The sequence below is a fragment of the Ovis aries genome, chromosome 11 (assembly GCF_016772045.2).
Source record: "Ovis aries strain OAR_USU_Benz2616 breed Rambouillet chromosome 11, ARS-UI_Ramb_v3.0, whole genome shotgun sequence".
Lineage (NCBI taxonomy): Eukaryota > Metazoa > Chordata > Mammalia > Artiodactyla > Bovidae > Ovis > Ovis aries.
The window spans coordinates 20,522,326-20,538,089 of NC_056064.1; the positions used below are offsets into that span (position 1 = coordinate 20,522,326).

General features: G+C 45.1%; 1 protein-coding gene across 1 annotated transcript; it reads left to right on the forward strand.

Moving 5' to 3' along the window:
- Positions 1–8,475: 8,475 nt before the first annotated feature.
- CRYBA1 (crystallin beta A1) lies at positions 8,476–15,511 on the forward strand. The gene is made up of 6 exons (XM_060395296.1): positions 8,476–8,640; positions 10,236–10,300; positions 11,304–11,422; positions 12,735–12,876; positions 14,627–14,769; positions 15,231–15,511. The coding sequence occupies exons 1-6, from the start codon at positions 8,610–8,612 to the stop codon at positions 15,376–15,378; spliced, it is 648 nt and encodes a 215-aa protein (XP_060251279.1). The 5' UTR covers positions 8,476–8,609; the 3' UTR covers positions 15,379–15,511.
- Positions 15,512–15,764: the final 253 nt, after the last annotated feature.

A 15,764-nucleotide genomic window follows, 5' to 3' on the forward strand; every position in this document is an offset into this window, starting at 1 on the left:
ATGATGGATTGAACATTCTCATTTTAAATTAAGACTGTCTTTTATTCTTCAAAGTACCATCCAACTTTTTAATTACCTAAAAATGGCCACAGAAAGTCATGGGACTGCCCAGGTTTATATCCAAGGCAAAGGAAAGAAATTAGCCACAATAGAAAAACATAACGAGGCAGAGGAGATGAAAATAAATTTGCTTTCATGGCTACTCACCATGAGTCATGCCTGTTTAAACAAATGAAGGGCGAGGGATTCCTGTAAACAGCATGCTAAAGAATATAGATTTTGGAACCAAAGCGAATTGAGTTTGAGATCTGGTTCTGCCACTTCCCAGCATTGTGACCTTGGGTAAGTAACACAGGCTTTCTGAGTCTGAAGTTTCTACTGTAAAATGGGGTTAATTAAAGCAGATCTCTCAGGCTTCCCTGGTGGCTCACATGGAAGACACAGCAGACATGGGTTCGATCCTTGGGTTGGGAATATCCCCTGGAGGAGGAAATGGCAACCCACTCCAGTATTCTTGCCAGGAGAATTCCATGGACAGAGGAGCCTGGCGGGCTACAGGCCATGGAGTCACAAAGAGTCGAACACCACTGAGCAACTAACACACAACATATCTCTCAGGGTTACTTGGGAGGATTAAATAAGATAACATTTGGGAAAATACTTTAAAACATCCAGATGTCCTCCCATTCTCCATTTTATCAAAGGATGCTTGTAGGGTGGTTGGTGGGACAGGGTATGCCAGGAAAATGATCATGAGAATGGTGACTTTTTTTTCACACTGTCTTCTCCAAAGGGAAAAAGAAAAGTGGATTGGCTGAGGAGTATCATAGGGTGCTCCAGATATAGGTGAAAGGAGACTGGTGTTGGCAGATAAAATGCAGGACATCCCGTTCAGTTCGAATTTCACATAAGTATAGACAGAAAGTGAAAGTGAAGTCGCTCATTCGTGCCCGACTCTTTGCAACCCCATGGATAGTGGCCTGCACCAAGCTCCTCCGTCCATGGGATTTTCAAGGTAAGAGTACTGGAGTGGGTGGTCACTGAGCTGTGTCCTACTCTTAAAGACCCCCTGGAATAGTCCATGGAATTCTCCAGGCCAGAATATTGGAGTGGGTAGCCATTCCCTTCTCCAGGAGATCTTCCCAACTCAGGGATCGAACCCAGGTCTCCCACATTGCAGGCGGATTCTTTACCAGCTGAGCCACCAGGGAAGCTCAGTTCAGATAAACAACAGGTAAGAGTCCCTTGGACTGCAAGGAGATCCAACCAGTCCATTCTAAAGGAGATCAGTCCTGGGTGTTCATTGGAAGGACTGATGTTGAAGCTGAAATTCCAATACTTTGGCCACCTGATGCGAAAAGCTGACTCATTTGAAAAGACCCTGATGCTGGGAAAGATTGAGGGCAGGAGGAGAAGGGGATGACAGAGGATGAGATGGTTGGATGGTATCACTGACTCAATGGACATGGGTTTGGGTGGACTCCGGGAGTTGGTGATGGACAGGGAGGCCTGGTGTGCTGCGGTTCATGGGGTCTCAAAGAGTCAGACACGACAGAACGACTGAACTGAACTGAACGTTTTAGCATAAAAGATGTTGGGGGGCTTCCCTAGTGGTCCAGTGGTTAAGACTCTGCACTGAACACAGGGAGTGTGGGTTTGATCCCTGGTCAGGGAACTAAGATTCCACATGCTGTGTGGTGAGGTCAAAAGATAGACAACAAAAACAACATAAAAAATGTTTGGGTCCTATTTATGCTTCGAAATAGTAATCATTTATCTGGAATTCAAATTTACCTGGGTGTCCTACATCTTTATTTGCTAAACCTGGCTGCTTTAAATGAAACAGACTTCCCTAGTGGTCTAGTGGTTGAGACACCATGCTTCCACTGCAGGGGCCACGGGTTCAATCCCTGGTCAGGGAACTAAGAGGGAGAGAGAATTGAGGTACTTGGTTGTGTTTGAGAGAGTGGGCTGAGTGCCTTGCAATATGATACCTGTTTTTCTATTGTTATTGGTACCTATTTTTCTAATAGCTTCACAGGGTTCCAGCTGAGAGGAAATTACTTTAAGCTGCAGTACTGAGAAAGTTTTTCCAATAGTCATGTACAGATGTGAGAGCTGGACCATAAAGAAGGCTGAGCATTGAAGAACTGATGCTTTTGAATTGTGCTGGAGAAGACTCTTAAGAATCCCTTGGGCTGCAAAGAGATCAAACCAGTCAATCCTAAAGGAAATCAATCCTGAATATTCATTGGAAGGATTGATGCTGAAGCTGAAACTCCAATACTTTGGCCACCTGATGTGAAGAGCCGACTCATTGGATAGACCCTGATGCTGGAAAGATTGAAGGCAAAAGGACAAGGGGGCGACAGAAGATTAGATGGTTGGGTAATATCACTGACTCAGTGGACATGTATTTGAGCAAACTCCAGGAGAAAGTGGAAGACAGAAGCCTGGCGTGCTGCAGTCATGAGGTTGCAAAGAGTTGGAAACGACTTAGCAACTCCACAACAACTGAGAAATTCAGTAAGATTGAATGGAATTGAGATGTCCTCCAGCTAGCTAAACACATAAGAAGTGGGCTGGGAGCCCGACCCCTTAGGACAGCAGCAGTCCCTTGCAGGCAGGCAGGCATCCATTTTTGCCTGGAAGCAGAGGGATGGATGAATGCAGAGAGCTCAGAAAGATCTGGAGGCTTGAGATGCCTCCCAAATTCTCTCCCTGTACTCAAGCCTTCTCAGGCCCAGCCAGGCCCTGGCTTTCCTACTTGTTGAAAGGTGTAGCAAGGACTAGGGCAAAAAAGATCCCCCAGGAGCAGCCCCTCATGGGGGAGGTAGGTGCTGGCTGAACGCTGACTGGGCCCTTTGCTTTGTACTCAGCCTGCTTATTCCCAAACAACAGAAGTGCTGCTCAGCCGCCTGGTCAGCCCCATTATGCTCTTGCCAGAAAGTGCTGAGTCCAGGGGCCACCCTGGCCCCATGACCTCACCCCTCCCGCCCTGGGCCTCATCCTGTGAGGCTCCCTGGGCCCAGAGGCAAGGCCAGGGGATCCAAGCCATTCATAAAGTTCTACTGAGCCTCTATCATGCCTGGCACGTAGCCCTAGTGTCGAGAAATTCAAGGTTCAAATCAACCACATTACATTTGGGGGTGGTCTCATTCTCCTTAATGTCTGGTGTGTATGTGTGTTCAGTGGCTAAGTCGTGTCTGACTCTTTGGGACCCTTTGCACTGTAGCCCGCCACCCTCTTCTGTCCATGGGATCTCCAGTCAAGAATACCGGAGAGGGTTGCCAATTCCTCCTCCAGGGCATCTTCCCAACCCAGGGATTGAACCCACATCTCTTGCGTCTCCTACGTTGGCAGGCAGACTCTTTACCACTGTGCCACCTGGGAAGTCCCTTAATGTCTTTTATCACCTCCAAATCTTAAAGCCCATCCCACTGGGCAGACAGTTACCCCACCTGTTCATGCAATGAGTGCGTGGACTTAGAACAGATTTCACAATCCATGTCTGCCATAGATCAACAGTGCACAGAAAATAACACAGAAGAGTGAAAACATTAGTCGCTCAGGTGTGTCCGTCTCTTTACGACCTCATGGACTGTAGTCCAACAGGCTTCTCTGTCCATGGAATTCTCAGACAAGAATACTGGAGTGGGTTGCCATTTCCTTCTCCAGGGGATCTTCCCAACCCAGGGATCGAACCCAGGTCCAGCATTACAGGGGGATTCTTTACTGTCTGAGCCACCAGGTGCTGTTAACATGGAATAGAGAAAAATATTGGGGAAAAAAAATGCACACACGTGGTCATTTCCAAATTCAAAGGAAAAAATTTTGTTTTTTGGCCATGCCTCGCAGTTTGCAGGATCTTAGCTCCCCAGCCAGGGACCCAGGCCACGGCAGTGAAATCACAGAGTCCCAACCAGCCCCACTGGCTGTCCAGAAATTCCCCAAAGGAAATATTTTTTACCTGATAAACATCTCTAAAATCTTTGCTGCTTGCTCCCACTAATCTTTGTGAGAATCTGGCACAAGATTCCGTCTGATTTGGAACAATCAATAATATAGTTACCATTTATTGATGGCACTGGGTCCCATCACTGCCCTCAATCACTGCCTTCATTTCCCTTCATCTGACAGCAATGGGTCAAGTAAGAATTATAATCTGACTTAATGTCAGAGAGGCAGGGTTGCCCAGAGGAAAGATTACAGCTTTTGGAGCAGATAGACATACATTCAAGACCCTGTTGAGTTCCCTGGCCCAGAACTTGGCTCCTCAGAACCTCAATTAACTCATCAGTAAAATGGGTATCATAATGACCTACTTCACGGGGTTGTTGTGAGGATAAAGGAGGCAGTGTCTGGTTCACAGTAAATGCTTCAGAAGTTGTAGTTATTGTTATTAAAGATGAAGAAGAGAGACCCAAGCTCAGTTTGGGAGAAAGGGATACAAGCTGGTTTGCTCCCTTCATTCCCACTCTTGGAGTCGGTCTGCCCTGACTTTCCTGGAAAGAGATGGCAGAGGTAATTGGAGCTTGGAGGCCATAATCATCAGGGGACTAGGGAAGCACCAGCTTCAGACAATATCAGAGGGTGCATCCTATAGAACTTGGTTAAAAACCATATTCAGATGCTATTTGCAAAGTATGGTGGTAGCCCTGGAGGTGGGTGATCCTTCTCTGGCTTCCTTGAACTTAGGATAATTGAGGAAAACGGATGGAAGACAGGCTGGGGATACTTATAACTGTAGGAAAATTGGATGGATATTTGTAAATTGTTTGCACAGTGACCCGCATCATCCCTCTCACAATTATTTTTGTTTAAATTGTTTGCACAGTGACCCTCATCATCCCTCTCACAATATTTTTGTTCATGTGTTTGGACTTTTCACTCAAACATAAATGCTCCATTTTTTCTTCAAAAATTAAAAATGGGCTAAAAAAATTGATTTCATCAGTCTTCATGGTTCTAACACTTCAAATCGGTGTTCAGTTTAGTTCAGTTCAGTCGCTCAGTCATGTCTGACTCTTTGAGACTCCATGAACTGCAGCGCGCCAGGCCTCCCTGTCCATCACCAACTCCCAGAGTTCACTCAAACCCATGTCCATCGAGTCAGTGATGCCATCCAACCATCTCATCCTCTGTCATCCCCTTCTCCTCCTGCCCTCAATCTTTCCCAGCATCAGGGTCTTTTCAAATGAGTCAGCTTTTCGCATCAGGTGGCCAAAGTATTGGAATTTCGGCTTCAACATCAGTCCTTCCAATGAATACCCAGGACTGATCTCCTTTAGGATGGACTGGTTGGATCTCCTTGCAGTCCAAGGGACTCTCAAGAGTCTTCTCCAGCACCACAGTTCAAAAGCATCAATTCATCGGCACTCAGCTTTCTTTATAGTCCAACTCTCACATCCATACATGACCACATAGCCTTGACTAGATGGACTTTGTTGGTAAAGTAATGTCTCTGCTTTTTAATGTGCTGTCTAGGTTGGTCATAACTTTCCTTCCAAGGAGTAAGCATCTTTTAATTTCATGGCTGCAATCACTATCTGCAGTGATTTTGGAGCCCTCCAAAATAAAAGTCTGACACTGTTTCCACTGGTTCCCCATCTATTTCCCATGAAGTGATGGGACCAGATGCCATGATCTTCATTTTCTGAATGTTGAGCTTTAAGCCAACTTTTTCACTTTCCTCTTTCACTTTCATCAAGAGGCTCTTTAGTTCTTCTTCACTTTCTCCCATAAGGGTGGTGTCATCTGCATATCTGAGGTTATTGATATTTCTCCTGGCAATCTTGATTCCAACCTGTGCTTCCTCCAGCCCAGCGTTTCTCATAATGTACTCTGCATATAAGTTAAATAAGCAGGGTGACAATATACAGCCTTGATGTACTCCTTTTCCTATTTGGAACCAGTCTGTTGTTCCATGTCCTGTTGTAACTGTTGTTTCCTGACCTGCATACAGATTTCTCAAGAGGCAGGCCATGTGGTCTGGTATTGCCATCTCTTTCAGAATTTTCCACAGTTTCTTGTGATCCACACAGTCAAAGCCTTTGGCATAGTCAATAAAGCAGAAATAGATGTTTTTCTGGAACTCTCTTGCTTTTTCCATGATCCAGCAGATGTTGGCAATTTGATCTCTGGTTCCTCTGCCTTTACTAAAACCAGCTTGAACATCTGGAAGTTCACCGTTTACGTATTGCTGAAGCCTGGCTTGGAGAATTTTAAGCATTACTTTACTAGCGTGTGAGATGAGTGCAATTGTGCGTTAGTTTGAGCATTCTTTGGCATTGCCTTTCTTTGGGATTGGAATGAAAACTGACCTTTTCCAGTCCTGTGGCCACTGCTGTGTTTTCCAAATTTGCTGGCATATTGAGTGCAGCACTTTCACAGCATCATCTTTCTTTATGGTTCTAACACTTCAATAGAGTGTAAAGCTCCCAAATGGAGATGCTGAGAGTGTGTGAAGCACAAAGACAACACAAGCATGTCAGTTGTGGCTAGAACTGGTAAGGACTATATGTCAGTTTCATCTCTGCCCCCAGAGTCATGTAACCCTGTCATTGGATGTCATTCATTCATTCATTTATTCAGAACATATTTATTGAGCCAAGATTTTTGTTCAAGGCTGAAGATGCAACAGTGAACAAGTCAGAGCTCTTACCCTGATAAAGGATGGTGTCTAGAGGAAGAAGCAGATAATTAAGCAATCAGTTTATTTTCAAAAATAGCCTTGTTTTTATAGAAAATATGTCCACATTGTTCAAAACTTGAAAAATACAGCAAAGTATACTATGAAAAGTTTTATCCTATATCCAAGCCCCAAGCTGTGTCTTGTTTCTGTCCTTGGAGCCCAGTATTTCTGGTTTCTAAAGCAGTTTCCAAGCGTGCAATAATCCCACACAATTCAAGCTCCTCTTGAGTTCTTGAATAATTGGTTATTGAAACCCATGCAATAATCAGTAAGTACAGGGTGCCATGAGAGCACTTGATGGGGGTACCCAAGCCAGTCCAGGGGTTAAGGAAAGAAAGGCAGAATGAACAAATAAGTGTTTCCCTAGGATCCTCAACTCTGAGGAGGAAGCAAAGGGAAGCTGAGGAAGAACCTCCAGCCACGAACAGCTGGTGCCTTAAGCCCTTGCACAGCCGACAGCCAGCCAGCACTTGCTACGATGCTCAAGGCCACTCTATCCTTTGCCAGCCATTGATCCAGATGCCATCAGCTAATCACGCAGCAGAAACATCCTAGGGTGGCACATTGTGTTAGCATCAGACCTGTCCACTGGGAATGTTCCATTAAATCTGCAAATGGATTTTTGGTTCTGAGAAAAGAGGGCTCAGACAAACCCAAGTCACAGGCTGGAGAGATTGGCAGAGGGATTAAGAGAACTTTACTAGGAAGAGCTTCTTCCTCTTCCCAAGCTGCTGAGATTTTTTATAGTATTCATCACCAGCAAAAGAGTAGGGTGATACGTAATAATAAGCCTACAATGCGTCAGGCAGATAGTCTCCATTTTTGGAGGGAGGGGGGCGGTGTTGAGAGAAGGCTGAATGACTTGCCTGGTCACCCACCCAGGGGGTTTAGGATTGGAACTCACATCTGCCAGGCTCAGAGCCCTCCTCACTCACGGCATCGTCCTGCTCCTCACAGCAGCTACGAGGCCTGAACAAGACATCCTCCCCTTCTACAAGACACCCTCCACTCCTTCTGGGCAGGCCCCCCAATTACCCCACACTACTCTCACCAGGAGCCCTGAACTTCCAGGGAGAAATCATTTTACCTGTTAGTGTGTCTTGGGTTTGAGAGACTGCTAAGGGCCAAAAGCAGTATATCAATAGTAAAACAAACACCAAAAAAAAAAAAACCCCAAACTTTTTGGCTCCAAATTTTAAAAAGAAAATTGCAAAATTAAAATGAATAAATATTAAAAGAGCACAGCTATAGGGAGCTTCATGTCTTCTAGGTGACTATATAATTGAATTCAACTCTTACATAGTTATATTGGGTTGGGCAAAAGCTTCATCTGGTTTTTCCGTACCATCTTATGGAAAAACTCAAAATTTTTGTCCAACTCAGTACATATAAATATGATATAATAAAGATTTCTGAGCACACAGTGAGCTATTTTCTTTCTTTCTTTCTTTCTTTTTTGGTGAACCACTTAAAAAAAATAGAGTTCAGAATTGTCATAATCCTTAATTTTTAAACATCGATAACAAATGTATACCCCGTATGAGAAGGGAGGTGCATTTTGATGTGTTGATATGATATGAGGTCTTAGGAAGATCCTGGGGTGGCAAGAGGAACCTGGAGAAGAGCAGGGGACAAGAACTCACGCAGACCTGTCCTCACATCCCATCTGCTCTGAGAGCAAGTCCGCAGCAGCAGGGCCTGCACTGACAGCCTGGCCCACAGCAGCGGGGCCTCCCTGGATTTCTGTATCCCAGGTTTAAACAAAGCCCTGGGGGATGCCCGCCCAGCAGGCTGAGCCACCAAAGCTCCGGGATCAGGTGGAACAAAAGCCAAGGGAAAGCAGAGTGCTGACAGGGCCAGAGGCCGCTGGCCACGGGGCTATAAAGAACGGGAGCCACCGAGGAAGCGGCACCAGATGGAGACCCAGACTGTGCAGCAGGAGCTGGGTGAGTAAGGCCCTGAGGGGTGCTCTGGTCTTTCCTTTCCTCCCCCTGCCCAGGACTAGGGCCCCATCTTCCTGCCTTGTGGTCAGAGCCTCTCAGGATGGCTGGAGAAGATTGGGGGACTCTGTGGGGAAGCAGACTTCTCTTGCCACCCCAAAGGAGTCACTTACATGACCATAACCACTGCCCTAGCCACCACGGCTGGGAGGGGGACTTGGGGGCCCCAGAAATGGGGCACGGAGGGAAGTTGGGGAATGGGCAGAGGTAGGAGATGCTTGTTCAGAGGTTCAGAATGGAAAGATACATCACAGAGTTTACATGCATTCGTCCCAGGGCCAATAGCAATCAGAGGGAAAAGCCATGAATAGCTGTTTTGAGTTAAGAAAACTGATGCATATGTGTCTGTCTTTCTTCCCTCTCTCCTTGTCCCCTCCCCACTGTCCTTCCTTCCTTTACTCTTCCTATCATCTTTTCTGTCTACCTTGCCTCTATGAGCCTCAATATCCTCATCTGTAAAATAGGGATAATGACAGGGCTTACCTCATAGGTTCACTGTGAAGATTAAATGTATTCAGGCAGGTAAAGCATAAAGAACAAGACCTGGCACAGAGTGAACCATGGTTGTGTGTGTGTTAGTTGCTCAGTTGTGTCCAACTCTTTGGGACCCCAAGGACTATAGCCCACCAGGCTCCTCTGGCCATGGAATTTTCCAGGCAAGAATACTGGAGTGGGTAACCATTCCCTTCTCCAGGGAATCTTCCCGACCCAGAGATCGAACCCAAGTCTCCTGCATGGCAGACGGATTCTTTACCATCTGAGCCACCAGGGAAACCCTGAGCCATGGTTAAATGTTAGCTATTATTATCATCCTCTTTTCTTCCTCACTTTCCTTCAATAAGTCTTTCGATGCCACCTGTCCCACTCCTCCAACCCTCACCATCCCAACACGGGTTCAGTGTGGTCCTCCATCAATCACTCCGGAGACCCAGTCAGTCCCTGCTCCTGAGATGTTCACCCAGGACATATTCAATAGGAACACGGATCAGTGCTGTGATGAGTGCAGGGAAAGGAGGAAAGAAAGCAAGTTGCCATAGGCTGGGGAAAGCAGCAAAGTCTCGGGAAGCAAGATCGAGGCTGGGTAGGTCTAGAAGACAGAGAGGCAGGGAGGGAATGGGAGCATGGCCGTGGACAGCTGGTCAGTTTGAGGGCTAGGCAGAGCCAGATCAGAGTGAGACCACGTCTTGGTGATATGAGGGGTCTGGACCAGGTGGTTGCCAAGGGGTCTATATTGGGGTATGTGAGAATGAGGCAAGGCTATCGCGGGCGCCTGGAGGCAGGCAAGAGAATGAGAGCCACGTTTATTAAGTGGTCCTGGTATCTGTGCAGTGGTTTATCTGCATCATTGCTTCTCATCCTTATAATAACTCTGCGCATTGAAGTTTTACTGATGCAAAACAACTGAGGCTCAGCTAGTGAGAGGCAGAGTCTGCACCCCACCCAAAGTCCGTTTATTGGACTTCAAGCCTCTTTCACTTTCACGCGTGCCCTTCATCCCTCACCCCAGAGGCCATGACACTGGTGTGTATTCTGTCTTCCAGAATCCCTTCCAACCACCAAGATGGCTCAAACTAACCCCATGCCGGGGTCTGTGGGGCCATGGAAGGTAAGCCCCTCTCCATCACATGGAAAATTGAGGAATCCATCAGGGCAGGGGTTGTGATACAACCTCAGAGTAGGACCCAAAGCTATGCTTTTCCATGGGACAGTGACCAGCCAGTAAAACATCAGTTTGTAAGGGAAGGGTCCAACCAAAGTCTAGATGCTGTCTCAGGAAGGCTCTCTCAGGATGCTCCCATTTGGACAGAAGGATGATCCTGGAAATCCTTGTTGGGTGGGAGATGTTACCTAGTTTTCTAGGTCAACTCTCCTCCATACTGCTAAAGTTATCTTAAAATAGAGCAGCCCAAGTGGATTATGATGTGGAGAAACTGAGGGCCCAGAAATGAGGATAGACTTGCCATCAGATCCCAAATCAATGATTGGATCATGGTCTCCTCCTGACCTCAGCATGAGGCTGACTGTAACCACTGTCTGAAGTGGCCGATCCTCAGCCACTGTTTCCCTCAGCACCCTTAACCTCCTCAGTGGATCAACTCTTAAGTCTGGTTCACAGTTTTGGGAGCTGTTCTCTAGCCAGGTTCAAGAGTCAATTTCTAGTTCTATGAAAGGGGTTTATCACAACTCTCCCTTAACACATTAGGTTTCTATAGCAGGTATGGCCGAATAAGCTAAAAGTTAATTCACAGGGAGCCCCTGGAGCTTCCAGAATCCTGGCTTTTGGGCCACACTTATGCAGAAAGCATGTTGGAATGAGTCCACAAATCCTTGGTATGTCCACAGGGCTACCTATCATCCCCAGCAGACGATTCCTATCAGAAACCTGGCCCCACACCTCATCCCTATGGGCACGTGAACACTGCCAACCAGTGATACTATTTCAAACCCCTTCTTACCCTGTCTACACTGGAAGAGACCTCATCAGGCCTCCTTGGCTGCAGCTAGTGATGAAAAACATTGGATCAGACGCAGGTTAAGATGTTGGCCTGGGCCTCTGTTCTTCCTGATGGACCGCTCTAGCTCTATTCTCCCATTTAATCCCATTTCAGATAACCATCTATGACCAGGAGAACTTCCAGGGCAAGAGAATGGAATTCACCAGCTCCTGCCCAAATGTATCTGAGCGCAATTTTGACAACGTCCGGTCTCTCAAGGTGGAATGTGGCGCGTGAGTATCAACCTCAGCAGAATCTCAGGCCTATTTCTGATCCCTTCAGACACGCAACCATAAAGATGGAGATCAGAGAAGAAAGATGTTCCCCCAGACTCTAATCATTTCTGGGAGAGAAGAGTCCATACTTAAATAATCTCAAAGAATTTTTATTACGTGTGCAATTAACTCAAAGCTAGAAGGAACATGAGATTGTTCATGGCTTGGAATTGGATCTGGGGGAGATTAAAGAAATACATCTCATGGAGTGGGGCAGTGAAGGTAACCAGCTCTGTGCTTCTGGAGCCCATAGGCTTCTGCCTGGGGTTCTCTCAAAACAAGCCACAGGCCCCTTGAGTTTTTCTTGCCTACACAAAATAGAGAGGAAACTACCAAGCTACAGCCTCTTCACAGCTAACTCCCCTTCTATGTCCCAGAGCAGACACTGAGCTAATTTCTCTATATACAAAGGAACTCAAATAGTTTCTAGATAGTCTTTCAGGAGTTTTTTGGTGGTGATTAGTTTCCTTGGCAAGGAAGATCCTCTCTGGTTTTGTCTTCCTGCTCTTGGCAAGTTAATTGAGTCCTTGATCATCTGAAAACATTTCACTGAGCCTGAAAACACAAAGGCTAGGTCTAGGCAGAACTGGCTGTATACGTAAATAGGCTTCTACAAGTTGTTCACCCCCAACTTAGAGCTCTTCAACCCTCAAAGTGAAATACTTTAAGGTGTCATCAGTAACTAAGACCTGGTTGAAAAAGGTCAATCTGATCTGTTTTAATAAATAAGGCAAAATAAATAAATCAGGCATACAGAGGTCTGCAGGAGAAAGAACCCACAAAGTTATAAGGAAACAAGACTTAAGTCATCCATATGCTTCTTATTCATGTCTTTGCTTCCTTAGAAGCCAATAGGTTTGGCTGGAGCCAATGCCATAGTCTGGGGTCACAAAGAGATGGTCACGACTGAGTGACTGAACTGAACTGAATGCCCTAGTCACTAGATCCTGAACCTGGAGCTCTGAGTAGAGAATATAGCACCTTGAGGAGAAAGGAAATATAATTTCAGAATGACTTTGCCAGTACTCATTACTCAAGCCACTGAAGTAGACCTCTTCAGTAGACAATCCCAAAACAAATATATTTACAAACCTGCACAGTGCAGCTGCCAGCTCATTCCCCACCTCTTGCGATAAATGTATGACTTTGTACGGCTCTGTTGGAACTGGGTATTTCACCCACTGTTAACATCTAAAACAAAGATGCTTTCTCCTTGCGGCCATGTAAGCTCTGAACACCATGAACAAACACCATTACTTGTCTTTGGCAGCTGGGTTGGTTATGAGCATACCAGCTTCTGTGGGCAACAGTTTGTCCTGGAGAGAGGAGAGTACCCTCGCTGGGATGCCTGGAGCGGGAGTAATGCCTATCACATCGAGCGCCTCATGTCCTTCCGCCCCATCTGTTCAGCTGTGAGTCCTTGAGATTTTCATGTCTGTGCATGTGGGGGATGGATAACAGAGGGTGCACATGGACTGACTTATTTCCCATCAGTTGGTTATGCTGAAATGTGGCAGGAAGAAGATAAAAGTATAAAGAGAAAAACACAAGTCTGCCATTTTATTTTTTCTCTCCTAGATATTTTCATTAAGCCAAAAGGGCAGGCCTTCCTGGGCTTCCCTGGGGGCTCAGACAGTAAAGAATTCGCCTGTCAACGCAGGCCCTGGGTCGGGAAGATCCTCTGGAGAAGGAAATGGCAGCCCATACCAGGGTTCTTGCCTGGGAAAATCCCATGGACAGAGGAGCCTGGTGGGCTACAACTTAGCAACTAAACAACAAAGGGCCTTCTTAGAGGTGGCAGGAAGCAGATACTCAGATCTTCAGAAGTGCAATAGGATGATTACAGCACTTGGCATGTAGTAAATCCTTGAACAGTTAAATTTCAATCTATATACTATTTTACCTAGAAACAGGGAAAAGGTGAAGTAACTCTTTAGTGTGTGGGACGACTGAAAAAATAGGCAAGACTTCCAGTACCTCTTATCTTTGATTCATAACTTTCTTGTTTCCAACACTAAAGTGAAGTCGCTCAGTCATGTCCGACTCTTTGCAACCCCATGGACTGTAGTCTACCACGCTCCTCCATCCATGGGATTTTCCAGACAAGAATACTGGAGTGAGTTGTCATTTCTTTCTCCAGATCTTCCCAACCCAGGGATTGAAGCCGGGTCTCCCACATTGTAGACGCTTTACGGTCTGAGCCACCAGGGAAGTCATACACTAAGCATTATCAATTATGCATCAGAATGGGATGCTTCTCCTCTGTGGAGAACTCAAGCACAAGCAGGGTGATCTTCAGGGGTGTGTTGAAAAATGATCCCTATACTGGGAATAAGGCTGGGCTAAAACCTTTTCAAATACTCATCTGTATCATGTGATTTTTCTCATGATTTTAGTTAACAATCTCATCTTAAAGTCCTACCAAAATTCAAGCAGTGGAGATGCTAAACACCTCTAGAACTAAAAAGTATTTCCCTATCTGGGTGTGTTTTCATTTTAACTCCCGATTTCTTACCCCCCCCCCCACCTCAAATGTATACTTTACACATAGTAAAATGCACAAATTCTAACTGTATATTCTTGAGTTTTGAAAAATATCCATACCCACATAACACCCTGATCATACAGAACAATTCCATTGCCTCATAAAATTACCTGGTGTCCCTTTCCAATTGCTCCTTTCCACTATGACTAGGGCTAATTTTGCCTGTTTCAGAACTTCCTAAAGGTTAGTCTCTGTCTTCTTAATGCTTGTGTAGTTGTCATGTCCCCTACCAGACACGTTTTTTCCAATGCTGTGTGCGTGTACGCACCCCACCCTCAACACACAGACTTACTTTTCCTCTCAACTTGTAGAACCTTTTCCACATTAGTATTAATCCTTGGTTGGCTGTCTCAAGTATTTTTTCCTGCTGTCATATTTTCTTTCACTGGTCTCTTGTGGTTCCAAACTATACCAGTTATTTGTACATTTTTAATGTCATAGTATTAAACTGGATTATACAGGATTACAGGTAGTTTTTAAAATCTCTGTATTGCATGAAATGTTTTTACATGAACTTTCTTCTGTAAACCAGGCGCATTTTGAGTTTGACAAATGTGGCAGAGAATTATGATGACAAGCCTTAACACTGGTGCTAAACTGAAACTTCTGTATTACAGAATCATAAGGAGTCTAAAATTACCATTTTTGAGAAAGAAAATTTCATTGGACGCCAATGGGAAATCTCTGACGACTACCCCTCCTTGCAAGCCATGGGTTGGCTCAACAACGAAGTTGGCTCCATGAAGATACAATGTGGAGCGTAAGTGCAAAAAACAGGGTTGGAGCACATTTCAAAAACTCTTGCAGTTGTAAACCTTATGAATGTTAACGTATCAATGGTCATGTATTATCTGAATTCACACACTGATGTCCCACTGGTATGACTGTTACATTCTAGCTATCAGAACTCCCAATCTCAAGGTTTTGGTACCACTAACACTTAACCTCAGCTTTTTCTTTCCCAAACATTCCACTACAGGACTTACGTTGACTACTCTCATAGCTCTTTTCCACAACTTTCAGCTGGTTGTAGGCACCTGTTCATACATGCTGCCTGGTATATTTAGGATTGCTATTAATTTTTAAGCCTAAAAGCTATTACTATTTAATAGTATTTAAGCTAAATACTATTGCGTTAGGAAAACCAGAGGTTCAGGTTTGGGGGCTGTTTACCAGATCTCTGGCTAGTTATAATAACCTGATATCCTCTGGGTTTTCCAGCTGGGTTTGCTACCAGTATCCTGGGTACCGTGGCTATCAGTATATCTTGGAATGTGACCATCACGGAGGAGACTACAAGCACTGGAGAGAGTGGGGTTCTCATGCCCAGACTTCCCAGATTCAATCCATTCGCCGTATCCAACAGTAGTGGATTAAAAGCTCCAAGTAAGAATTCCTCAAGCATGAGACCTTCCTAAACAATCTAGAATAAAATATCTTCTGCTGATATCGCTTCCAAATGTTAGCTGCTGAAATCCACAATAAATGTCATTAAAAGAAAAAACCCCAACAACTTTGTAGACTGAATGCTTTATAGAAATCACATTTACATGGCTAAGAATCTTTAAAGACAAGCTTCCATAAAACCCCAAGTTCCCTTTGATGTCCTTGCAAGTAAGTCATTGCCAGACCAAGGATGATGATCCTCTATTTCAAAGAACATTAAAAACATATAACCCAAATCTATCAGTCTATATAGTGAGAGACACATTTTTGGTAACTGTTTTTGCATCTTTTCTTTTTCTCCTTACTCCC

What these genes read in the sequence shown, in the direction of transcription:
- CRYBA1 (XM_060395296.1), top strand. Translation starts at nt 8,610, where the DNA reads ATGGAGACCCAGACTGTGCAGCAGGAGCTGG. An exon ending in CTCAAGGTGGAATGTGGCGC is followed by an intron (nt 11,423 to 12,734) that starts GTGAGTATCAAC and finishes TGTCTTTGGCAG; the next exon opens with CTGGGTTGGTTATGAGCATA. An exon ending in TCCGCCCCATCTGTTCAGCT is followed by an intron (nt 12,877 to 14,626) that starts GTGAGTCCTTGA and finishes TCTGTATTACAG; the next exon opens with AATCATAAGGAGTCTAAAAT.